Consider the following 26,436-nt stretch of genomic DNA (forward strand, 5'->3'; position numbering starts at 1 on the left):
TTCTTTTCTCTCCATCTTCGGTCTGCCTCCCCCTCTCTCCCTATTTATTCCAGAACCCTCTCCCCATCCCCCTCTCTGATGAAGGGTCTAGGCCCGAAACGTCAGCTTTTGTGCTCCTGAGATGCTGCTTTGCCTGCTGTGTTCATCCAGCCCCACACTTTGTTATCTTGGATTCTCCAGCATCTGCAGTTCCCATTATCTCTGATTTCACTCAGGCCAGGTTTTAGTGCACTAAAAACCACGTTCAGTTCAGGACATGATGTATTACCCTTTCTTTGTGGTATGTACTAATCCATGATGGAAGCAACAGTACCGAATGAGAACAGAACTGTGACTCCACTGTGGTGCCTCTGTAATCTAATGACTTGCTGACACACACATCAGAATGGTTATTTGGACGAGGAATTTCGGTTGAAGAATCCGTGAATGGTCATTGCACTTGAAATCATGTCCAACAAACACACAGAATAGAGAGAGAGAGAGAAACAAAGAAAGACAAAAAACAAAGGCTTCTGGTGCATTTTTTATTCACTTTTTCTAACTTTTTTAAATGTGACATTTCAAACACAATCAGTAACTTTCAACTTAACTTCAACCATTTGCTTGCAGCTTGTAACTTGCTTTTCTGGGAGAGGCTAACTAAATGCAAAATATCGCAGGAACTTTACTGCTATCCCATCTTGCTGCTTTTGTATTTTATAAATCCAGTCAACTTCAGGTGTATTTTTGCATTCCATCATGCAAATAAGCACTTATCCTTGCAAGATGGAAGGCAGTCCAGAACAGCTTTCAAGAATAAATAGGAATAAAGAGTAACATCTGAAAGGCTGTAATGGACCAAATCAAAATGCTCTTTCAGTGACCTAACTGAGAGGGTCTAGGCCCGAAAGGTCAGCCTTTCTGCTCCTGAGATGCTGCTTGGCCTGCTGTGTTCATCCAGCTCTACACCTTGCTATCTCAGAGGTGAAGGGTTTAACTACCTCTCTTTGTTACAAAGTTCTTGAATAATATCCTCAGAGGACTACAAAAGCAAACCTATTTAGATTGTGCAACTGATTGCGCCAAACTGGAGTGAATGAAAGGATGTATAATCATGGGGTAGGGAGGGATAAATGTTTTAATATACTGGTTTATGTCAGTGGACAAATACCCATCTGCTATTTTACTGATCATTAACCCATGAAAAAAGCACACAGGACATTTCTTACCCTTGTGCTCAATCTATCTGACAGCATTTGATGCTGTGAATCCCTAATTTTTGCTTTGGATATGTAACAGTCACACTGAGCCATCCTCTCACTCAGAGCTAGGTTTGAACTCCCAGCTAAAAGGTGCAAGTCAATTACTGAATTACTGAGCTATTTTCTCTGTACCATCCAAAAAAGACTTGATTCTGGAATAAGCTGGATGAAAGGAGTACAGTATGTGATTAATGAAAAGAATGTGTGATTAATGGTACTGACTTGCATTTGACAATGCACCTATTTTCAGCAGACTGATCCATGAGTGCTGTTCTCTTACCGTTGCACTTCAAAGTGGAGAAGTCATCAACCATTTTCACCAGCTTCTGCATTTATATTATGACTCCAGATGAAACAAACCATGGAACCAACACCCACATTTTCATAACCTAACCTAGATCTTTACCAAATGACAAACTATGGACACAGCAGAGTTTTGACACACTGCAGATTTCTCAGAATGTTTAGGGATAAGGAAGTTACAGGTAACCAAATGAGTAAGGTATTGGAGGAATTTGAACGTGGATGAGAATCTCAAAATGCAAAGTATTGCTGGACTAAAGACAATGTGAGCATAGATGAGCATGTGAGCATGGAATTGCTCACAAATTTTAGTATAGACAGTGAAGACTTTGAATAGTAGTCCATCTTGGAATATTTGAATCTGGATTGGATGATGTTTTCAACAGTAGATGGTCTGAGGCAGGAAAATGCCTTATGACTAAGGTGCCTTTGTAATGAAGTGGGTATGGATTAGAAATGCAGGTCATGTTCACATATCATTCCAGAGTTTTGAACAGTTAGAGTCTAATTTGGACAATTGTCAGGGAAGAGGGTAGTATCAGTAACCAGGGGAAGAGGTTCATGATATGACCAAAGATAATGGCTTCAGCATTTCCAGTGTCCCATTGGCAGAAATTTTAGCTCATCTAGGACAAGATGTTCGCAAGCAAATTAATGTTTCATTTATGACACTCTACAAAATTTACCTCTTTGGGCAACATCTGATCATGTCATTTAGCTCTACGTTAATTTTCCTTTCTGTTCAATTCTTTGCAATGAAGCAGGAAGTGATTAAGTGCAATATAAATGTAAATTATTTTTGTTTCCCCATTTATCTTTTCAAAAACCTTTACAATTTTCAGATTTCCATCAGATCTCAAAATATTTAATTCACGAAAAACGCCTTAGTTTCTCAAAGCTCTCATTCATAGACATCCATGCCTTCAATGGCATTTTATGTTACCGTGACAAAGGTATATTTTCTCTCCCTATCCTTTTTGATATTTTTGGAGCCTTTAACACTGTTGAACACAGTATTACCTTCCAATATTTCTATTGTTATCCAGCTGGTTGAAAATGCTTTCACCTGTTTCCATTTTTATTCCTATTCATAGTGAAAGAATCACTTGCAGTGCCATCTTTCTCCATTCTGACACAGCACCCCCTCCAAGGATCAACCCTAGGTACCCTCATATTTCTCATCCTCATGCTGCCTCTGGGTGACATCAACTCTCTGATGAAGGGTCTAGGCCTGAAACATCAGCTTTTGTGCTCCTGAGATGCTGCTTGGCCTGCTGTGTTCATCCAGCTTCACACTATTATCTGAATAGTCTGGTTGTGTACACTAAGGATATCCCAGTCTACCTACCATCATCTTCCTCCACTGTTGCTAAATTATCAGACCGCTTATCCAACAACCAGTCCTAAATGAGGAGAAATATCCACTGATAATAATATTGTGAAGACTGAAGCTATTATTTTCAATCCCCAGTCCAAAATCTGTTTCCTTAGGGACCAAATCAATTCCTCTCCATGGTAACTGAGATTAAGCCAATCTGTTTGCAACTGTGTTGTCATATTTGATTCCTGGATGAGCTTTAGACCACATCTATGCCATCACTAAGACCATCCATTTCCACCTCTGTCACAATACTCAACCTCACTTCTTTATCAGGCCACCTGCTGTTGAAACCATGTCCATCCCTTTATTTCATCTAAATGTGACCATTCAATGCACTTCTGCCTTTTCTCCAGTATTCTACCCTTTGAATCTTGAGATAATCTAAAACTTTGCTGCCTGTGTCCTGAAATTACTTTCTTTACGAATTTGACCATGGCTTCGCCCTGTCTTATCTCTGCATTCTCTTCCACTCTCACAGCTGTCTCCTCTAACACTCTTACACTCCTCTAACTCTGTCCTCCTCTGGCCCCCCAGTAGTATTTGTACAACCATTACAAGCATGCCTTCAGCTACCTTGACTCCAAGCTCTGAAATAATTTCTCATCTTGCCCTGTCTCCCTTGCTTTCCCTCCATGATACCTGCTTCTTTGTCCAAGGTTCTGATAATCTCATCTAGTGTTTTCTTATGTGACTCAAAATCATTTTTTGTTCTGTCATGGCCCAGAGAATTGTTTGAGAACAATTTATGATGTTCAAGGCACTTAACAAATGTTGGTTGTTGCTGCGTGCAGTACTGCTATTCTTAATTTTTATATGTGTATGTGGTACTGAACAGTTTTTATTGAGACAAACATCTTTAAGCACTTGTACTGCACTGTGGCTATTGTACATTGCGGATATGTGTCAGTTCATTTGAAAATGCTGAGATTTAATTTGGAAAGAGAGGAGCATAAGCGTTGACAATACACCTTGTTGTGCACAAACATAGTTGATGACTTCAAACCAAGAATTTTCAAAGGAATGCCAGAAAAATACTTTCTTCCTGTCCTAAGATTTGTGCCCAACCTGACTGAGTGGTGCTGTGGAGTAGAAGCCCCTGCCCTTCAAAAATGTCTTTTTGTGACTGTGATACCAGCTGTGGCCTGTAATGCGACAATCACAGGTTTTTGATGCTGATACCCGTCTCAAACTCAAACTCATTTACTGCAATGTACACATTTTCAACCATGCTGGAAATTCTCAGAGGATGCCAGTCCAGTATTAATGCCCCCATCATCAGTCTGTGGGCACTGAATTTGCCTGAATCTAACAGAAGTCACAATCAGACATTGTCCACTAGATTCTAAGGTAGATTCACCCATGCAACAACATCAGATCTTCAGTTTGGAAAATTCTTACTGGATACACTAGTGAAGACTGAACGCCAAACTTGGCATAGCCTGGCCCTGTTTTAATGCTGCAAGCGAATTTGCAGGGTTTGTTGCTGACTGATGCTCTGCAATGACATTCTTGAGAATTTGAACCAAAAATAGATCAGTCGGATGGTAGATGCATTGCCAGCTGTTGAAAGGTGTTTGGTTGCTGTCATATTGTAAAATGACAACCGATAACCAATATCCAAACTCTGCGGTCTACCTTTCCTCTGCAGGATCGCGCAAACATCGGAACTCCGGGGTCACAAGGAATTCGTGTTTTGAATTGTCAGTACGATCTTTCCTTTTTCGCGCAATTATGACCGGACCCTGGATATAGTTTTCCGCCCGGTTATCCTTTGACACTCGGTGCTGGCAGGATGCTCTTTGCGGCGGACTTGGAAAGGATCAGCAGAGCCAGGAAACAGAAAGAACGTGCTGGAGAAACTCAGCGGCTCTCGCAGCATTTGTGGGGACAGAAAGTAAAGCCCGAATAACGGTGCCTGGACTCTGTTTCTCTTTCTCCACTCAGGCTGCCAGACCTACTGAGTTTCTGCTGCACTTTCTGCTTTTGCTTCAAATCTTCAGCGTCCGCAGTTCTTTGTGTTAGTTGAGACCAGAACCCAAGGACCTGTGTATTTGAGAATACCATCCCAACCACCTCACCATGACAACGCCCGGCATTATGCCTCGTAAAGGTGTTATGGCTGAGAGATTTTGATGAGTAGATTGAGAAAAACGTCTCTCTGACTGTGGGCCAAGAACCAAAGACGACAGTTTTAAAATCGTCAACTTGGGTCCGAGATTTTCCTTCTACCCGGACTTCCAGGGAATGAACAGTTTGACCTGAACCGTTAGGGGAAGCCGATTCCGTCAATTGCTTTCAAAGTGATTTGGATATTTACTTACGGATAAAGAACTTACGGGGCTACCGATAAAAGGCGAGCCACACCACTTCTGTGATCTTCCAGCAAGCTGGCACAGATCCATGGGCTAAGCGACCTCACGCCGTTCTCCTTTGTTTCGAACTCTAGATTTGCACAGTCAGGTTCCAGGCACAATGAATCTGCTTCTGCTTGGAATTCGAAAGCTCTCGAGTGTAATGTTATATATGCGTATATCAAAGATGGTCCGGAATCTTAAATAAATTACCGTGTGCCTGATAACAACTCTCTCCTTTTCACCCTGGAATGAAATAAGATGGTCTTTCCAAATGTATACTTCGATCTCAACAAAGCCGCTTCACAGCGCGCCACGGCTACTGTTGGAGCCTCTCTATACAGGACCCAAAACGCTGGTATCCATTCCATACTGACCGTGCTCTTTCGAGGCATACTTTCACGGCAGATTGTTTGCCGTTGCCCTTCCGCTCGGGATTTCTGAAATTCAGTGCTCGGCGGGTCGAAACGGTGCACTCCCGTTCCCATTTCTGATGTTTAGAAGTCGTTTGGAGAGCCCTGCAACAGTACAGTTAAAATCTGGCTCTGTTTTTAAAAAATACAGATGTGAACAGTCTCGGATTTAAAACAACGTCCCGTTTAATAAGATTTTCCATGATTACACGGCTCGGAGTACGAAATGACACTGTCTACTTATTGAGCGCCAAAGCAACTTCTCACGCCACGAAATCCCTTTCATTCGAATTATTTCTAAAAATGAAGTGTGTAAGACCGTTTGTGTCTCTACCCCGCATTGAACACACTATTCAATATTCTAAATGGATTACTGATTGACGTGATGTACAGTGAGTTCTGGCGTTATAACTTGGACAGGAACAAATGAAATGTGGTTTTAAATCAAAATTGTAGTTCTGTAAAGTTTATGACATGTCGGCAGCAATTTTACAGAGGGTAGAGACATTGTGCAAGGCGTGAAAAATCTACCTTCCCTGTGAGAAAGGAAGGATTTCCAGCGGCCGATAGAATGCCCAAAGGAGAACAAACTTTCGCCCTCGAACCTGCCTGAAAAAGCGAGAGCGAGCCGAAATTCCAAAGTGCACCCCACTCCAATATCAGCTCCATGGGAACGGGCAGGATTTTGCGCTCCCCTTGATCTCGTTCCAGATTTTACACTGAATCAAGCGCAATCATTTCATTTTGGAGCATTTCCTTTCAACAGCAGACCATTTATTTCGTTAATTCAGAATAACATCAGCCGTGATGAGACACTCGTTCGTACAGTCACATGCCATTCGTTTGCAAAACTTTAGTTTGTAATAAACTTCTCGCTGTCCGGGCACCGACCATGCGGCCCGAAACCTGCGGACTAGACTGTGTAGACAGATCTTTGTTCTCGGCAAAGGATCTTTTTAAAAGCCATTCGAAAATCCTGGTTGAATATGGTGTAAATAACCGGGTTAAGGGAACTATTGCAATAGCCGATCCAGAAGAAGAATTTGAAGATGGCAGGTGGTACAGAGCATGTGGCTGGGCAGATAGCAGTCAGGCTGTAGGAGAAGAAAAACGGGAACCAGCAAAGAACAAAAACACCAATGACGACAGATAAAACAAAAGTGAAACGCTTCTCTCTGTTCTGGGTGCCTTTCGACCTGACTGTGCTTGGCGTCCGAGGCTTCCCTCGCCCCACAGAGTGCTCTCCTTCCCTTTTGGAAGTCGAGTTGCTCTCACCCTGATGGAGCAGTTTGGTGGAACCGAGCTGACCTTCGCTTCTACGCGCCTTCTGTTCACTGCAACGTCCTCCATGACCCGAGGACGGAGCTTTCTCCGCGACCTTGGGCTTGGTCTCCCTCCCAGGCCAACTGGGGCTCAAAGATGCGCCTTGCTTTGGCTGCCTGCTGCCGGGAGGCTGCCTCGTTCTCTGTTTGGCCACCTGGTAAATCCTTATGTAAACCAGAATCATGATGACACAGGGAGCGAAGAAAGAGCCGATACACGAAGACAAGATGTACCACTTCTCGTCATTCAGACTACAGACGGGCACCTCGTTTTCGCCAAGGTTTTTGTTCATGGAGATGAGAGGCGGGAAGGAGATAACTGCAGCGATGAGCCAGACTGTCAGAATCACACAGCGGATTCTCCTGGGTGTTCGCTTGGAGTTGTACTGGATGGCTTGGGTAACTGACCAGTATCTGTCCAGGCTTATCGCGCAGAGGTGGACAATCGAGGAAGTGCAGAACAAGACGTCTAACGCCAGATAAATTTCGCACCAAATCCTCTTGAAGTACCAGTAACCCATCAGTTCGTTGGCTAAAGAAAAGGGCATGACCAGCGTGGCCACTAGGATATCCGCGGCAGCCAGGGAGACCAGGAAGAGGTTCTGGGGGGCTTGCAACGACCTGCTGGTCAGGACAGCAATGATGACCAGTATATTCCCAATGATCGTGAACACGATGATAAAGCTGACGGCAGTGGCGATAGCCGCGGTACTTCGAGGTGAGTAAGGCTGAGGGAGCAGGCGTCCTCCCCACACACTTTGCTGGCTCGTGTTGCAGACGAAGCTGGCGTTGCCGCGAAACACCGGACACTCCACCGATCCCATCGCCCTTCCCGTCGCCTCTGGTCAGTTGGCGTTCGCCTCGAACAGTCGTACGGAGCTCAAATGGAAACGGTCGCATCTTATGAGAAACACTGTCATATCGAAAAGTGTATTCCTTGCTGGACTTTCTACTGGAATGTGTACTCTGATCACATGATGCGGGAATTAATTCGGCGAAGCTGTATTTTTCAGAGGGGTCTCCGAAAGGACCACCACATGACGGCAATCTGCAACTGTTTGCGTTCGAATGGCCCTGAATGTTGTAATGATCTGCAGTGTGCTGTGGCTGGTTACACGGTCCCCACCGGCTCGTGTTCTATTTGGTGTTCTCTCTCATTCTGCTCGCCGACACCCACTACAAGCTGCATTTAATAGGAAACATCGCACCACGAACAGCTCCGAAGACACGTAAACGATCACGTTACTTCATTGGCACCTCCCCACAAACATTTCACTGCCTGGATCTGCTCCACGCCTTCGAACGAGCATCACTAGGTGTCATCAACTGTTATCATCTTTTCTGAGTCTAACAGTGACCGACGGACAACTTGGTGGTAAGGGGGCGTGGGGGGGGGGGGTGTTGGTGTGGTGACCGCGACTATATACATCAGGTAAAATCAGAAACATTGGATTCCTCTCAAAGAACATTTGTTGTCCATTTTGGCGTTTGACTGCTTCAATAATGAATGGGCCGAAAAAGCATTAACATGTTGCCCGTCTTATCGACATCGAGTATCCTGACAACGTGTAACAAGAAATTAACGGAGGTTTTTTTTCCAGTGAGCGTTGGGCGATCTGAAAGAACTGTGGCTGTAATTATAGTTGAGCGAGTTCATTTTAATGAAGGAACTACCTTGCATCATGATTTATAACGACTAAAAGACAAGTTTGACTAAACCTTTCAGTCATAAATGTGATTCAGGTTTTCAGGAAAGTCTTAACAGACCTCTACTAATAGCCACCGAACGGTTTTTAAATAAAATGTTAGTTACCGGATCACTTTGTGGATCAAGTTCTCTTGTACAGGAAGCTGAAACCATTGAAGTGCTTGATTCTGCAACAGTCAGTAATTGATGGACCCTGCTCTTTCTTTATGGTTGAAGTTAAATTTGTAAATGCTTTGTCTATTCGGTGAGATCAGCACAAACATTTAAAATGTACAAATCCTGAACCAAATTCGTGGTGTCACTCTATTAAAGTCACATCTGATCATTTTCTTTAGCTGATGGATTTTATATCCATACCGATCTATGCAAAGTGGGACTTGTAAAAAATTTTTTAACTGAACGTGAGGTTGTCGACTGGGGCAGATTTGTTGCCAATCCCAAAATGCCCAAGAGAATGTCATGGTGAGCTTCCTGCTTGAACTGCTGCAGTCCCTCAGCTGCTGGTACTTCAACAATGCTACAAGAAAGAAGCTTTTCAGAGTTTGAGCCAGCGATAGTGAAGGAATGGCATCAAGATGTGTGCAGCTTGGAAGTGAACTGGCACTTGTGCATCAGTTGCCCTTGTGCCCTGTACGAGATGGTTCAAATTGTGTGTTTGAAAGGTACTGTCCAAGGATCCTCAGTGAATTTAGAACATAGAACATAGAACAGTACAGCACAGAACAGGCCCTTCAGCCCACAGTGTTGTGCCGACCATTGATCCTCATGTATGCACCCTCAAATTTCTGTGACCATATGCATGTCCAGCAGTCTCTTAAATGACCCCAATGACCTTGCTTCCACAACTGCTGCTGGCAACACATTCCATGCTCTCACAACTCCCTGTGTAAAGAACCCGCCTCTGACATCCCCTCTATACTTTCCACCAACCAGCTTAAAACTATGACCCCTCGTGCTAGCCATTGCTGCCCTGGGAAATAGTCTCTGGCTATCAACTCTATCTATGCCTCTCATTATCTTGTATACCTCAATTAGGTCCCCTCGCCTCCTCCTTTTCTCCAATGAAAAGAGGCCGAGTTCAGTCAACCTCTCTTCATAAGATAAGCCCTCCAGTCCAGGCAGCATACTGGTAAACCTCCTCTGAACCCTCTCCAAAGCATCTACATCTTTCCTATAATACGGCGACCAGAACTGGACGCAGTATTCCAAGTGCGGTCTAACCAAAGTTTTATAGAGCTGCAACAAGATCTCACGACTCTTAAACTCAATCCCCCTGTTAATGAAAGCCAAAACACCATATGCTTTCTTAACAACCCTGTCCACTTGGGTGGCCATTTTAAGGGATCTATGTATCTGCACACCAAGATCCCTCTGTTCCTCCACACTGCCAAGAATCCTATCCTTAATCCTGTACTCAGCTTTCAAATTCGACCTTCCAAAATGCATCACCTCGCATTTATCCAGGTTGAACTCCATCTGCCACCTCTCAGCCCATCTCTGCATCCTGTCAATGTCCCGCTGCAGCCTACAACAGCCCTCTATACTGTCAACAACACCTCCGACTTTTGTGTCGTCTGCAAACTTGCTGACCCATCCTTCAATCCCCTCATCCAAGTCATTAATAAAAATTACAAACAGTAGAGGCCCAAGGACAGACCCCTGCGGAACCCCACTCACCACTGACTTCCAGGCAGAATATTTTCCTTCTACTACCACTCGCTGTCTTCTGTTGGCCAGCCAATTCTGTATCCACGCAGCTAAGTTCCCCTGTATCCCTTTCCTCCTGACCTTCTGAATGAGCCTACCATGGGGAACCTTATCAAATGCCTTACTGAAATCCATATACACCACATCCACAGCTCGACCCTCATCAACTTTTCTAGTCACATCCTCAAAAAACTCGATAAGGTTTGTGAGGCATGACCTACCCCTCACAAAGCCGTGTTGACTGTATTTGATCAAGCCATGCTCTTCCAGATGGTCATAAATCCTATCCCTCAGAATCCTTTCTAACACCTTGCAGACGACAGACGTGAGACTTACTGGTCTGTAATTGCCGGGGATTTCCCTATTTCCTTTCTTGAAGAGAGGAATTACATTTGCCTCTCTCCAGTCCTCAGGTATGACTCCAGTGGAGAGCGAGGATGCAAAGATCTTCGCAAGTGGCGAAGCAATTTCATTTCTCGCTTCCCAAAGCAGCCGAGGACAAATCTGGTCCGGGCCTGGCGACTTGTCAATCTTAATGTTTGACAAAATTTTCAGCACATCAGCTTCCTCTATCTCTATCCATTCCAGCATGCACACCTGCTCTTCAAAGGTTTCATTCACTACAAAGTTTGTTTCTTTCGTAAAGTCAGAAGCAAAAAACTCATTAAGGGCTTCCCCTACCTCCTCAGACTCCACACACATCTCTCCATGTTCTTTGTGTCAAAGTGCATCACATCACAATTCTTTGCATTAAACTTCATCTGCCACCTGTCTGCCCACTCCATGAACTTATCAATGTCTTTCAAAGTTCTACACCATCCTCCTCACAGTTTACAATTCTCCCAAGCCTTGTTGCCCATCAGCCATGATTAAATGGCAGAGTGGACTCGATGGGCCAAATGGCCTTACTTCCACTCCTATGTCTTATGGTCTTAACTTGGAATTGTCCCTTACACAAAAAGACCTAAATCATTAATATGTATAGGAAAACCAAGGGCTCTAATACCAACTCCAGGGGAACTCCACCACAAACCTTCATCCAGCCTAAAGATAACCTGCTCACTGTTGTACTCTGTTTCCTAATCCTCTGTTGATTTTGGTTCCAAGTTGCCGTTGTCCCTTGTATAACTTGCCTCGCAAGTCTGTTCTGGGGCACTGCACTGAACTCCTTTTGCTGATCCACAAACACCCCCATAAAACCAATTTTCCCTTCAAAACACTCCGTAAGTTACTTAGACATGATTTTTCCCTTAATAAATCCTTGCTGACTCTTCCGATTTAACCCACATCTTTTCCATCATATCCCGAATAATTTTATCTAGAGGTTTCCCCACTATAGCAGTTCAACTGACTGGTCCGCAATTGCTAGGCTTATATTTACAACACCTTTTGGAACAGGGACATAATGTTTGCAATTCTCAAGCCCTCCGTAAAAATCCAGACAAGATTGCAAGATTATTGCTAGTCCTCTGCAATTTCCACTCTCACTTCCTTCAATATCTGTGGAGGCATCGCAACCAATCCTGGTGCCTTATCAACTTTAAGCCCTGGCAACCCATAAAATGCCCCCTCCTTATCAATTTTTAATGTTTCTAGTGACTTGAGTACCCTCACTGTCATCATGGTTTGTGCAGAATCTGCCTCACAGGTAAAGACAAATGTAAAGTATTCATTTAACACAGAAGGGTAAGTTGTTCACAATTTCAAAGTCCTTTCCGTGGACAAAATTTAGAACTAGGAAAGGGAAGCAAAATGGTGCATTGATGTTTGCATTTATATAGTGCCTTTAAATGTCAGAAAGTATTTCACAACAGAGACTTCATTCAAAATCTGACACCAAACCATATCTGGAGACTTCTGAACAGATGACCAAATACTTGGGCTAAGAATCAGATTTAAGGAGCAACGTAAAGGAAGAATTGGAGGCAGAGAGGCTGAGGGAAGGAATGCCAGAGCTTCAGGGCCTGGAATGTGAAAAGCACAGCTGTCAACAGACAGGGAAAGGAATTAAGGTGGAACAGATGAGAAGCTACATGGGAGGTATAAAGGGATATTGGAAGATGTAGTTTGCCATAGAGGGCAGGATCACAGTCTCAGAATAATAGATAGACCATCTAGAACTGAGATGAGGTGGAACTTCCTCGCACAGAGGGTAGTAAATCTTGGGGTGTGGAGGTTCAATCATTAAGTACGCTAAAGACAGAAATGGATATATTTTTAGGTTTTAAAGATAGCAAGTATATGGGATCATACAGAAAAGTGGCATTAAAGTAGACAATCAGCAATAAATGACAGCAAGCTCTAGGTGCTGAATGGCCTTCTGCTCTTACTTCCTATATTAATACTTAGGGCAAAAAGGCTGTAGATATAGCAAGAGGCAAGATAGAAGGATTTAAATATAAGGATAAGATTTTGAGATATAGTGCCTTCTTTCTCACTGGGGTTTTATTTTCCTCGGTGTGATTTGTGTAAAGCTCCAATCATCTCTAAAGAATTTGTAAAGCTCCAATCATTTTGAAAAGTTGGGGTGGAGGGACTGAATGTTCAAAATGGTCAATGAGTTCCAAACAAGGAAACTGCTTTGCTCTGGATGGGGTAAAGTTTCTTCAGTTTTGGAGCCTCATTTTTCCAGACACGTGGACAGTATTTCATCACACTCCTGACTGGTATGATGGTGGAAAGGTTTTGTGGAGGATAGTTGCTTTTCAGTAGCAGTTGTTGCTGGGTCTGTAGTAGATCTCTCTCTGCTACACTCTCTCAAAACTCTCTTGATGTTTATCCTCCTGGGCTGCTGGTGTTGTGCGTGAATTTGCCTTTTGCCAAGTATGTATTTATGTTACTGTATTGGAGCAGTTACTGTTTAGTAGCAAACTAATGTATCATCCTGTTAAGTTTTTCCAATAGAGTTACAGCTAAGCCAATTCTTTTCTTTATTCATTCTTTTGTTGTATATCAAGTGGAATGTGTGAATAAAGTGTGTTTTGCTTAACTGCGAGTAGTTTGACCAATCAGATTGCACATTGAATGCAACACCTAGTGTTTATCTTTAAAATAAAAAAAAAGTTAGGGTCTAGATGAACTTCGTAATATATTTTGAAGAGGTGTTGTCTAGTCCATAACAGATGTCAATGACCCCCTAGGGTCTAGGCCCGAAACGTCAGCTTTTGTGCTCCTGAGATGCTGCTTGGCCTGCTGTGTTCATCCAGCTTCACACTTTGTTATCAATGAGACCCTTTCATCACTTTGCTGAGGAATGAGAGTTATCTGACAGCATGGTAATTGGTGAAGTTGGATTTGTCTTTCTTTTTGTAGAAAGGACTTGCTTGGGCAGTTTTCCACATGTCCAGGGAGATGTCAGTGTAGCAGCTTGGCTATGGCCATGGCCAGTTCGGGAGCACAAGTCTTCAGTACTGCTGCTGGATTGTTATCAGAGTCCATGGCCTTTCCAGCATTCAGTACCTACAGCTATTTCTTGTGATCTGATGGAGCGAATCAAATTAGCTGAAGATTAGCATCTGTGGTACTGGGAGCTTTGGAGGAAGCTGAGATGGATCATCCATTCCACACTTCGGGATGAAGATAGTCTCAAGTGCTTCAGCTTTCTCTGTTGCATTGATATACTTGACTTTCCTTTCATGGGAATGGTTTATTTATGAAGTCATCTCATCCTGTTTGTTCATTAAAAACCAAGGAAACTGAGAATGCTGTAAATTAGAGACAAACGTAGAAATTGCTGGAAAAGTTCAGCAGGTCCCCAACTTCTGTGGAGAAAAATCGGAGTTAACATTTTGGGTTGAGTGGTCCTTCCTCAGAACTGGGGAAGGATCACTTGACTCAAAACATTAACTCTGACTTCTCTCCACAGATGCTGCCACACCTGCTGAGCTTTCCCAGCAATTCTCTTTTTTTCTCTGTTTGCTTAACAATTGCTCACCAACATTCACATTGGATGTGGTAGGATTGCAGAGTTTTGATTTGATCCCTAGACTATGGAATTACTAAACTGTATTCATTGCACAGAGCTTCACTATTTAAAATGCATGCAGTTCTGATTGTAGGTTCACCTCAGTTGATCTCGTTTGCATTCTTTGTTCAACGAGGGTAGATCCTCTGATGTGATGGTAATTGCAGGACACAGGAAATGCAATTGCTGTCATGTAGATCCACTGAATAGCATCAGTTGCCAGGCCCCTTTGGTCCCTTGTAACTTTTTGGGGCTGAATGTCGCCAAACTGGCTCATCTCTGAGGCTGATTTCAGTTCTGGCAAAGCCAGTGTAAAGTTAGATGCTTTCTACTTCAGTACTCTTCAGTCTAAAGACCACCCCCCCCAAACCCAGCCTTCTCTTCCAGCTCCACATGCTAAACTCACAAGGTTCAACAATCGCGTCTTCACTTTTGCAGGTGTCTACAGTCCAGCTGTTGTAGATTTCCACTTCCCCCTGCAACCTCACAGCTCTGGAACCATGGTACTGTTGTAAGTTATGATTTGGAGATTATGACTATGTTGATGTTTAGGACCCTTCTTCTTTTTCTGAAGAAGGGTCCCGGCCTGAAACATCAACTTTCCTCCTCCTCTGATGCTGCTTGGCCAGCTGCGCTCCTCAAGCTCCACACTGTTTTCACATTGGACCAGAAATGTAGTCTTCAGTTTGCAGAAAACGTGCCTATCAATACTTTGGATTGCACAATGATCCCAGCTGACGTTATCACTGGACAACTCAGATCGCAGACTGAAAACTGGCTTGATGCATCCTATTGGTCTTTTTCTTTGGTTTTAATGAGGTGGAAACCTCATGAAATATGAGCACACAATGTTGCAGATTTGGCTTTAACAACAAAGCAAATTTATTGTGCAAAGGAAACAAAGACAAAATAGAGTAAAGCTAACTATTTACATTGACTGCAAATTTACAGACTTTGAATACATAAACAACAATCCCATTATTCCCAATAGCACTCAGTTAAAGTGTTCAAATGGAGAGAAATTCTTTCTCTGTCACACTGAGGGTTTGACCTAACTGTGATATCAATCCCTCAGTCCTGAAACTGTGATTGCTCCTTTTATGAACATTCATAAAACTGACCTTACATTTTATCAGCTTCCAATTATTCTTTCAGAGTTCTAACTAAAAACGTCTGGTCTGGAGCATTCAAATTAAACTGCTGCTACTTCGGGAACCAATTTCTTAATATTTCTAAATCATCTCCTTTGTCGTGAGTAACAGTTCATACATTCAATTTTACCAGGACTTCTGCAAATTGGCCAACCCAAAAAGGCTTTCTTCAAGCTATGGGTGTTTTCCTAATCATAACATAAATGCTGACCTTCAAACCTAAATGCTGAATGCACAGTTTATTTTGTTTCCTGGTGAAAATCTCTCCCAGTATTGTGTTGTAAAGTGCAGGATTCATATACATAATATTTAATGTTATTTGTTGTCAGTTTGGTTTTCTGTGTTTTGAGTTAGTAAGCAATAGGATGTCTGTCTGTCTTAAGTAACTATTTAACTTGTATCATGGTGATTTATTTTAAAAACATCTTCTGAAAGCTGTTTTTGGAGTGAGTAGATTTTGTGCATTGCTAATGGAATTTTGTTCATTTAGATTGTTTCGCGATGCTGCATGGTAAATAATGGGGTTTCAAAGGTTTGTTAGAGTTCTGGAAATTGCTGTTTGTAAGCTGAAGGAAAACGCCCAAAGCTGACAGAGAGAGATAAATGGTTTTAGTTTCACTTTTGACATTGGCTCGCAGATCTGTGAAATCCTTAGAAAAGAATGGCAACGCAGACCAGTGTTCCTGAGAAGGGAAGGGTATACAGTGTTACCTTAGATTGAGGAGTTAGTGTTAGTCCCAGACTCAAACCAGAAGTGTTGGAATTAAACACTGAAGAGGTTATGTGAAGTCGAGTACATGGAACCTCAGGTATGTGAAGGCTCCAACAAGAAGCTATATGCAGTTTTAGCCTGTAAGTTGAAGTGTGGTCAGTGCCTTGATGTTAGCCTGGTTGAGGACGCTGGTGTTGGTCCATCATTCTTTCCAGAAATTTACAGGATCTTGCGCAGCCAGGGTTAGTGGCACTGCTCCAGTGCTTTGAGATGACAGTCCATGTCTCTGAGCCATATAAGAGGGCAGGACCGCCACAGCTCTGTAAATCATGATCTTGGTGTCGGATCTGATGTTGTTGTTCTCGAACACCCTGTTCCTCAGGCGAACGAAGGTTGCTTTGGCATGCTGGAGGCAGAGTTGAATCTCCTCATCAGTAGCTGCCTTGATCAACAGGACACTCCTGAGGTATTGGAAGTGGTCAACGTTCTCTAAGGCCTCCCACTGGACCTTGATGGCAAGGGTTCGCTCCATGATGTCAGGCCAGGTTGGTGGAGAGCCTTCATCATCTTGCGGATGTTCGGAGTGAGATACACGCACTAATATGCCCATAAAGGTACTGATGATGGTGTGGAGTACATCCTCTCAGCATCATCTGCGTACTGCAACTCAATGACACTGGTTGGGATGACTTTGGTTTTGATTCGAAGGTGGTGGAGGTTGATTAATTTCCTGCAGCCTCTGTAAGTTAGCTCCTCTCCAGCAGGGAGCAAGTTGGCAGCAAGGCAAAGCATTGATTCGCTGCGATGGGCTGGGCATATTGTCCACGTGACCGGTATGAGACTCCCCCCAAGCTCTACTCCCAGCTTTGAAACAGCAGGCAGGCCTCAGGTGGACAGAGGAAACGCTTCAGTGATACCTTCAAGATCTCATGAGGGAAGTGTGGCATTCCCACAGGTACCTGGGATTCACGGGCCCACAACCATCAAAAGTGGAGGAGGAGCGTCAGGGAAGGCATTGCGCACCCCAAAACTTGCCATTGGGAAAAAGCAGAAGGCAGACAAAAACAGCGAAAGGAGCATACCACCACACAAACACCCCACCCACTCCTCCCCACAACCACCTTCTGCCCCAATTGTTACAGAGCCTGTGGGAGCCACATCAGTTTGTACAGCCACCTACAGACTCACCCTGACAGAGGAACAGAGTGATCCTCATCTGCATCGAATCACCACGAACGAATAATGAAGTTGAAATCACAAGTGACAGAACTGACCAAGGTGTTAGATAGATGGCCTCAGGTGTGAGCATGATATGAGTCATGTTTGGATATGATACAAATGCTTTTGTTTCTTTTCGAGTTATAAGGGATGTTTTGTGCTTAATGGGAATCTCTGTTTAAATCATTTGATTTGTGTTGTCAGTGCAGTGATTGTCATGAGGTCAGCTAGATGGGTCTCCAAGAATCTGAGTTCCCCATTTGTGTCAATTAATCTGATCCAGTCAGGGAGCCCTGGTTGATCGAGACAAAAGAAGCTTGCCAGAGATTCTGACACGCCAAGAGCTCACTCAGAATGAGGCCGTCCTAAAGTCAAGGACTGTTCCTAACGGGCGACTTGGAGAAAGCCTACTGGCCTCTGAGGAGTTATTTCACCACCTGATTAATCTTTCAGTCCCTTGGTAATGACAAATCTGTCTACCTCTGAAAAAAGAAATGGAAAGAATCTCTATTCACTTTAAAGGAGGGGAATCCCAAAGACTCACCATCCTCTGAGAGGAAAAATGTTTCCTCATCTGTGAGTTATTCAGATGCCCCCAATTTTTAAAATATGAAATTGAATTCTAGATTCTCCCACAAGAGGAAACATCCTTTCACTATGTGGCAAGTCCACTTAGGATCTAGGCCCGAAACATCAGCCTTCCTGCTCCTCTGATGCTGCTTGGCCTGTTGTGTTCATTCAGTTCTGCACCTTGTTTCCTTTTTCTCAGAGGCATTGGCAGGAGAGAGAAGGAGAAACATTTCCCCTCAGTAGAGGGTTCCATAACCAGGGTAACAGTCTGAAAGTACGTAGCAGGAGGTTTAGAAAGGAAGGATTTTAGCCCAGAGGGTTGCAGGTATCTGGAATTCACTGCTTGAAAGGGTGGTAGAGTTGCATTTGGGCAAATGCCTTGTTTTGTTCTGTAAGTTCAGTGTAATCATGTTTGATGGAAAATGCTTACTTTGTGTTGCAAAATTCCAGTCAGAACAATGTGACATGAATGTTCTACATGCAACAGAAGTCAAAATTTTGGAGGAAATTGTTTTGTTTCCTTTAAATTTTAAGAGTTTGAGGTAAAAGAAGGGGAAGTGAGGACAAAAATAGGACCTATGTCTTTGTTTCAGTGAAAACAATTGACCTTTATTTCTTGTGGGCATTACTTCAATATCTTATCAGATGCAGAAAGACATATACAGAATTTGTCAACACGTCATCATTTAAGACAATGGCAAGGTGCTCTTTTTTTGGTTTTTGGTCACCTTATTCTTCGTCTTTACAACTGAAAGTGTGATAAACATCTGTGCCGTATAATAGGTAGATGCAATAATTCCAGTGTTATACAAGGGAAAGCAGTACATACTCACAGCATAAGTGAAATCAGATACCATAAAAAGCATTCCTCCAATTGTGGCAAATAATTTGATCCAAGACCAGTGCTGATTGAAGAGTGTGCCAGCGCTAGCACGCCAGGCCATTGTTCCAATTAATATGATGTAGATGTAGGCTGCCCATTGGAAGGGCTTTTGATCCCAGAGACATCTGTTGAGGAACAGCATATATACGGTGCCAACAGCCACAAGGAAAATGCCTGCTAACAGGTTTAAAGGTTTTGTGCCAAACATCCAGATGTAGAAAACGTGTGCCAGCCCAAACATGGATTCTCCTGAAACAAAAAAAATCTTCCTAGGCACTCAATCATTCCATTCTCATCATCATCTTCATATAGATGCTTTCACATACCATCTTTCTCTAATTCTCCTACTATTTATCTGTAACTGCTAAAGTTTACCTAAAACTTTGCATTTTCCACTTATTTTTGATTTTTTTACTCCTTTCCTGAAGCAGATTTTTTTTTTCTGAAGTTTCTCTGCTACATGGCAAGATTGCTATTCTTCACCTAAAGAGTCACCTTCCAGTTGACATGCACATGAATTAGAATTTCCACCTGCCTCATCTGGATGACAATGTGGATTGGGAAAACTCACACAATTCCCTCTCTTTGAACTGCTGGACACAGACTAGTTCATGCGACCCGACGCTTTCTTGACCAAAATAAACAATCTTAACAAAGACTAGCAATCAAACCCCAAGCCTTCTAGTTTGTAAAACTTAGTGTGAAGTTAGCTGATATCTTTATGTCACACAGTCATCAAGGTCTGCAGCACAGAAAAACAAGTACCTAAGTATTCCAGTCCTATTTGCCAGCACTAGGTCCATAGTGTTGACTGCCTTGGCCTTGCAAGTGTGCACCAAAATACTGGTCCGATGCCTCTACTACCCATATCATCAGTCAAGTTCAGATACCCACCACCCTTAATTGAAAAAAGGCTTCCTCACATCCGCTCCAAACCTTTATCTTAAATCTATGCCACCGGTCACTGATCTCTCCACTAAGAGAAAAACTTCCTTCCTGTCTACCCTTTCTATTGCCTGACATAATTTTATACATCTTCATCATGTCGCCCACAGCCTCCTATGCTCCAAAGAAAACAATTCCAGCCTATCCAGTCTCTCTTCAAATCTCAAGCTCTCCAGCCCAGGTAACATCCTGGTAAGTCTACCCTGAGCCTTCTGCAGTGCAGTCACATCTGTTAAATAATGTGGGTTATCAGACTGCACTCAGTACTCTAGCTGTGGCCTCACCAACATGTTGTACAGATCCAGCATGACCTCCTTCATCTTAAACACTCTGTCTCAGCTGATAAAGGCTAATCATACCTTCTGACTTGTTAACTATTTTATCCCCATGTCCTGAAACCATAAGGGACCAGTGGACATACACACCAAGGTCTCTTTGATTCTCAGTGCTTCTTAAGGTCCTACCATTTATCTTGCACTCTCATGCCTTATTTGTCCTGCCCATGTGGTCACTTCACACATATCCAGATTGAATACAATTTCCTACTGGTCAGCCCTTCCCATAACATAGTTCACAGGAGCATAATAATTTTGACATTTAGCCAGTGAAAAGTTTGAGGAGCTGAGCTAGTTATCTCTCATTGGGCAAATGAGCACTAAGTCACTCTGATTAGAAATACTACCTGACTCATTTCTTGCATTTTCTGCCAGTATCAGAAATGTGAGGATGGGTGACCAAAGGAACAGAGATAAGTTTCAGGAAACCATTTCAAACATGAAGTTTAGGGTGGATATTTCACAGACTGGAACGCAGACAGCTGAAGGCATGGGACATAGTCATGGGCGAGTGAAAATTAAGAATGCAGAAGATGCCAAATCTGGAACATTGCAGAAGTTTGGAAGAGTTGTAGAACTGGAGAAAGTTCCACAGTTTGGGAAGAAACAGGCCATTTACACAAAGATAAAAAGAGTGAGCGATGGTGGTGGCTGACTAGGATTTGGTGTGAGTATAAATACAGTCAGCAGAGTTCTGAGGGAGCTCAAGTCTTTGCAAGTTGTTAGGCTGGAGGCTGACCAGGAAAGCAGTGGAATGATCAATCTAAAGATAACAGGAACATGGATAAGGATTTAAGCCACAGGCAACCTGTGGCATGTGTGGAGGCACACAATGTTACTGAGGTGGAAATAAGAGATCTTCATGAAGGAGAAGGCATGGCATCAGAATTTCATTGTAAGTTCAAATATGACACTAAACGTACACATGAGTTTATCAATCTCAGATTGTCATCAGGAGTAGAGTGAAGTCGGTCCTTAGGACATAAGAGTTTTTGGTAGTCACCTAGAGCAATAGCTTCCTTCTTTGCAATATTTAAATCCACAATCCATCCTGTGGAATGATTTTTTTCTTTCTGGCATAATTTTAAATTCTGAAATTACAAGCTTTTCTTCGCTTCCATCTTTTTAAATTTTAGGTCAAATTCAGGTGCATGTCAGCTGTTTCCCTGTGGGTACCATCAAGCACATCTACTCAGTCTCAAATCATAAATTTTTGAAGCAGTATCATGGAAGTCAGGTGGAAACAAGATCTTTCTCTCCACTACTCCACTCCATGCCTATCCCTCCGAGCCTATTCTAGCTCTCCCAAGAGTATTGCTGAAATATGTCAGGAATAACGTTTAACATTTACATAATTTTGAAAAACTGCAAACCTTTAATCTATCTTCCAAAACTTACCATGCAAGTGATACAGCTGTGGAGAAGTGGTCCGGAAGATATCGCCTGCTGCTGAAAATAGGAGGCCCGCAAGGAGCTTTTGAGCTTCGTTGTGTGTGTACATGTTTATTTCATGAGTCAAAATGTATGTACACAGAAACAAAATGGGCAAGCATTTGAAGAAGGCCTTCACCCACAGGGGACAAGAAGACTGCGGTGCCAACACAAAGTAAATACAGACACTCAGCAGGAAGGGTACAAATCTGCACAGCTCCTTCAGAAAGAAAACAAATAACAGCTTATTAGACTCAGAGAAGAATGCAGCATTATTCCTCAGGTGGCTTCTGATACTTTGCTACAAGTGAATCAAATTGCGTAACTCGTGAGTGGTATTTCATGTTTGGCGATTCTGCAAAGAACCACAGAGCCTTCGTTCATGGTTCTGTTCCTGTTCAAAAAATGTTTAGATTCCTGATCCTTCAGCTATCTCCCTGATTTACAAGGTGCTGATTCCTCTGACCAGAGTACAGTTCCACGTGTACCAGCAACTCGCCAACGTTCTAAGTGGCAATTTCTTGAGATACAGACGAAAGCAGCCAAGTGTTGCCATTGTAACCCAGCTCCAGTTTACAGCCACACCTTATCCTGTTCACCTTCTCACGTTTTTTTTTATTTTCGATCTGGAGTTTTTGAGACCAAATGAAAACTGCAAAGTGGCACCCCCAGACCAAGATTAAATTTGGTCCTTTTGCTACCTGAGTGGCTCATTGCTACAGAAAACTATTTTGTCCATCAACCCGGAGTTCTTTGTTTTAAAACTCTAACAATAGGTGTGTTTCAGTGAACCAATAGGTTTTGCTGAGATAACGAAATGTGAGGCTGGATGAACACAGCAGGCCCAGCAGCATCTCAGGAGCACAAAAGCTGACGTTTTGGGCCTAGACCCTTCATCAGAGAGGGGGATGGGGTGAGGGAACTGGAATAAATAGGGAGAGAGGGGGTGGCGGACCGAAGATGGAGAGAAAAGAAGATAGGTGGAGAGAGTATAGGTGGGGAGGTAGGGAGGGGATAGGTCAGTCCAGGGAAGACGGACAGGTCAAGGAGGTGGGAGGAGGTTAGTAGGTAGGAGATGGAAGTGCGGCTTGGGGTGGGAGGAAGGGATGGGTGATAGGAAGAACAGGTTAGGGAGGCAGAGACAGGTTGGACTGGTTTTGGGATGCAGTGGGTGGGGGGGAAGAGCTGGGCTGGTTGTGTGGTGCAGTGGGAGGAGGGGACGAACTGGGCTGGCTTAGGGATGCAGTAGGGGAAGGGGAGATTTTGAAACTGGTGAAGTCCACATTGATACCATTGGGCTGCAGGGTTCCCAGGCGGAATATGAGTTGCTGTTCCTGCAACCTTCGGGTGGCATCATTGTGGCACTGCAGGAGGCCCATGATGGACATGTCATCTAAAGAATGGGAGGGGGAGTGGAAATGGTTCGCGACTGGGAGGTGCAGTTGTTTATTGCGAACCGAGCGGAGGTGTTCTGCAAAGCGGTCCCCAAGCCTCCGCTTGGTTTCCCCAATGTAGAGGATTTGCCACATTGTGGTAGAACACAGGCACGCACTAAAATATCTCCTGTGGAAGGTCAAACAAACAAAACATTAGCCTTGGAAGGAAGTAATGTGGTTTTCCAGCAGAATTAGAGGCTCGGTAATGTTCAGGAACCTGCTCTCAGAATCGGTCTCATTTACAGACAGGCTGTCTCCACGTTGCTGCAATGTGTTGTGCTCACAATAATGCGCAGTTAGCAATCATCTCAAAAGTTACCGAATCTCCGAGAGGCAAAATAAATGTTAGTTTAGAAAACCCACGTCAATTTGCAAGGAGAAAAACTGGGACTTCTCTTTCACACTCCTTCAGGTGAGCAGAACCCGTCCAGGATACCGGTCTGACCACAATCTCTCAGCGCGAACTTTTTACGGATGGCGAGTCCCAGCCCAACTCAACAGGTGAAGGGAGAAAATTAGCAAATTCGCTCCTGTGTTAGATGAGATGAACACTTATCTCAATATTCCTAGCTTTGGGAAAACTGAGCCGGGATTCCTGCTGTTGATTGCCATGTAGTATGTGCGCTTTCACAGAGCAGGGTTGTGTTTGAAATGATTGTTGAGAATAATCGGAGTCCAGGCACTGACGCCCTGGCTCGATTAACGGGGAGATTGTTATGTTTGTAGAGTATAAAAGAACAAATTCATTCAGAATGAGGGTGGAAAGAGGCCAAAAGAAGCGAATCCATTCCGACAGGAGGCGGATTTGTCCTGACAGTGACGTTACATGGGTGGAACCGACATCCCGCAGACACGTTAAATAAATTCCTTACATGAAATGCGACTGCTTTCCATATCTTAGCCATTGTTGTTTGATCGCTCCCAACCGGATCAGTCACACGCAACTGGGCAAAGGGACACCACGAACTTCAGCGTGTCCACCGTCCAGCGAGTGTCTCATTGCTGCTCCCTTGCGAAATGTTTGACCTAAGTGCCGGCAGGAAAGTAGACTTTATCGGAACAGACTTCTGTGCGATCCCGCCTGCTGCTGGCTGCCGACAAGCTGCGACTTGTGCGACAATCCACCCTCCTTTGGTGAGAGGATACAAAAAATCAAGAAAAGGGATTGGTCTTTCCAAACTGGCAGCTTCCGCGGGGCTGGACAAGTTGTAATAACTTCGGAGGACCGCACATTCTCATCAGCAACTCCAAGAAAGCAAAATGTTATTTGCAAAGGGCTAAGAGTTCAAATTTGGACATCGGCAAATTGATGTCCAGTGTTGAGATGCCAGTTGTTAAGCCCTTATTTCTGAGAAATAATTGGTGAATTGTGTGAGTAGGACTCAAGAAGCAGTAAACCCCACCCACCCCCATGTGATTCCTGGTCTGCGCTGACTTCCTCTTTATCTTTAGCCAAGCGATAATCAGTGAGAAAGAGTCATGGAGTCGCACAGCATGGAAACAGACCCTTCAGCCCAGCTTGTCCTGCTGACCAGCTTTCTCAAACTAAATTAGTCCGATGTGCTTGCGTTTCACCCATATCCCTCTCAACATTTCCTGTTCATGTACCTGTCCAAATGGCTTTTAAATATTGTAACTGTACCAGCGTCTACCACTTCTTCTGGCAGCTCTTTCCACAAGCCACCCTCTGTGTGAGAAAGTTGCCTCTCCGGTCCCTTTTAAATCTTTCTCCTCTCACCTTGAAATTATGCCTTCCAGTTTTGAATTCCCCTCCCCACCTTTGCTGTTCATCTTATCTATGCCCATCATGACTTCATAAACCTTTATAAGGGACCCCTCAGCCTCCTACTTCCAATGAAAAATATTCCAGGCTATCCATCCTCCCCTTCCAACTCAAACCCTCCAGTCGGTGGTAACATCCTATCCAGTTTAATAACATACTTCCTATGTCAGGGTGAACAGAACTGTACACAGAACCCCAACACCAATATCCTGTACAACCGCAACAGGACGTCCCACTTCACATGCTTTACTGGCTTAATATACTTTGGTAACGTCTACAGTCTGTAATTTTGTGAGCCTGCTCTTTGCAATCAATTACTTTTGTACTTTAAGATGTGCAGAGCCAAAAATGAGCCCATCTAGAAGCCTTTGATCTGTAGCATCGAATCTATATTTTCTGGCAGTATTTCTCAGTTTTGTTTGGATGTTGTCAATAGGCTCGTCTGATTCCTGTCTCAGGCCTTAAAATTCATACTGATAAATCCAGTGTTTTGACTTTGTCTGAAAATATGTGCCAAACATTTGGAAACTATTGACTGAGTTTCTGCTGTCACCTTCACTGTACTTTGAACTGTTGAAGAGATTTAACCTTTCCCTCCTGCCCACAAAGGCTGTTTCAGATTCCTTCATCTTCCACATTTCTTTAGGAAGGTACTGAATGTCAGTCTTTAATTTTGTTCAAACTTCTCAAACGTACCTTCGGCATCTCCTGCTTCAATTCATTACAGATAGAATTCTGCCCTATAACACTGCTGTTACAGCCATTTTGTTTTCGCACTATAATTTAGTTTTCCACATTTTCTGGTACAACTATAGATTTATTTCCAATCCAATTCAGCACTAAATTCATGTAAAATATTTGATTTTTTTTTACGAACAGACAGCCCACTGCCACCACGGACAGAATTCGCCTCAGTGTATCTGGCTGAGGGACCGTGAATCAGGTCAATATCACCGAGTATCTCGGAGGGAAATCTGAACCAATTTTCTTTTTATCGTCTTGCTGTTTTAATTTTGATCGGCTCTACAGGGCAGATCAAAAGTTGCGTGGCATTCCGGGCACTATTGTTCACAAATCGAAAGCGTTATTGATTGCATGTTAGCTCCGTCTTTTAACGTTTGATTTCATACGCTGTTAAGCACATTAGCTGTTCATTTTGAGTGTCGTTTCGCCAGGACTCTCCTTGGGCTTGCGAATACGATTTTTGGTTAAACGTCTTGCATGATTTTGAGATGCAGGATCTGTCTGAGTGCACAAAATCCCAAACAAAAGTTTCTTTGAATCAAAAAGTGCAAATAGCCATTGGCCAAGACAGTGTAACATAGCCGTGCGTGTGTGGACAATAGAATTATTAAACGAAACGAGGCAAGGTAACATTTTTTAAGCGATAAAACCCAGCGCCATTTCCCAGAAGGTTTTAAGGTTTGACCCGATGGGTTAATGCTTCTCCTGGCTGGCTCGCAGAAGTCAGGGAATTTGTTCTGAGCTCCACCAGGGGCCTGTCGATATCTTACATCTCACCGTTGCACACATGGGGTGAATCCGGAGAGGCTCTCTGATGAAGGGTCTAGGCTCGAAACGT

General features: G+C 43.4%; 2 protein-coding genes across 3 annotated transcripts; both read right to left on the reverse strand.

The window, feature by feature from the left end:
• Positions 1-537: 537 nt before the first annotated feature.
• adra2b (adrenoceptor alpha 2B) lies at positions 538-8,206 on the reverse strand. The gene has a single exon (XM_048522946.2). The coding sequence runs from the start codon at positions 7,833-7,835 to the stop codon at positions 6,603-6,605; it is 1,233 nt and encodes a 410-aa protein (XP_048378903.1). The 5' UTR covers positions 7,836-8,206; the 3' UTR covers positions 538-6,602.
• Positions 8,207-18,624: 10,418 nt separating this feature from the next.
• Positions 18,625-24,447, reverse strand: LOC125448026 (lysoplasmalogenase-like protein TMEM86A). 2 transcript variants are annotated; one of them, XM_048522949.2, is made up of 3 exons: positions 23,944-24,447; positions 21,603-21,855; positions 18,625-19,170 (listed from the first exon to the last, which is right to left on the reverse strand). In XM_048522949.2, the coding sequence occupies exons 1-3, from the start codon at positions 23,974-23,976 to the stop codon at positions 18,728-18,730; spliced, it is 729 nt and encodes a 242-aa protein (XP_048378906.1). In that variant the 5' UTR covers positions 23,977-24,447; the 3' UTR covers positions 18,625-18,727. The 2 variants fall into 2 exon arrangements, with proteins under 2 accessions (XP_048378906.1, XP_048378905.1); XM_048522948.2 differs by having other exon boundaries at positions 18,625-19,173.
• Between the last annotated feature and the right edge of the window lie 1,989 nt (positions 24,448-26,436).

Source organism: Stegostoma tigrinum, chromosome 40 (assembly GCF_030684315.1).
Source record: "Stegostoma tigrinum isolate sSteTig4 chromosome 40, sSteTig4.hap1, whole genome shotgun sequence".
NCBI lineage: Eukaryota > Metazoa > Chordata > Chondrichthyes > Orectolobiformes > Stegostomatidae > Stegostoma > Stegostoma tigrinum.

What these genes read in the sequence shown, in the direction of transcription:
- adra2b (XM_048522946.2), bottom strand. Translation starts at nt 7,835, where the DNA reads ATGGGATCGGTGGAGTGTCCGGTGTTTCGCGGCAACGCCAGCTTCGTC.
- LOC125448026 (XM_048522948.2), bottom strand. Translation starts at nt 23,976, where the DNA reads ATGGCTAAGATATGGAAAGCAGTCGCATTTCAT. An exon ending in GGAAAGCAGTCGCATTTCAT is followed by an intron (nt 21,856 to 23,943) that starts GTAAGGAATTTA and finishes TTCTTTCTGAAG; the next exon opens with GAGCTGTGCAGATTTGTACC. An exon ending in ACAGCTGTATCACTTGCATG is followed by an intron (nt 19,174 to 21,602) that starts GTAAGTTTTGGA and finishes TTTTTGTTTCAG; the next exon opens with GAGAATCCATGTTTGGGCTG.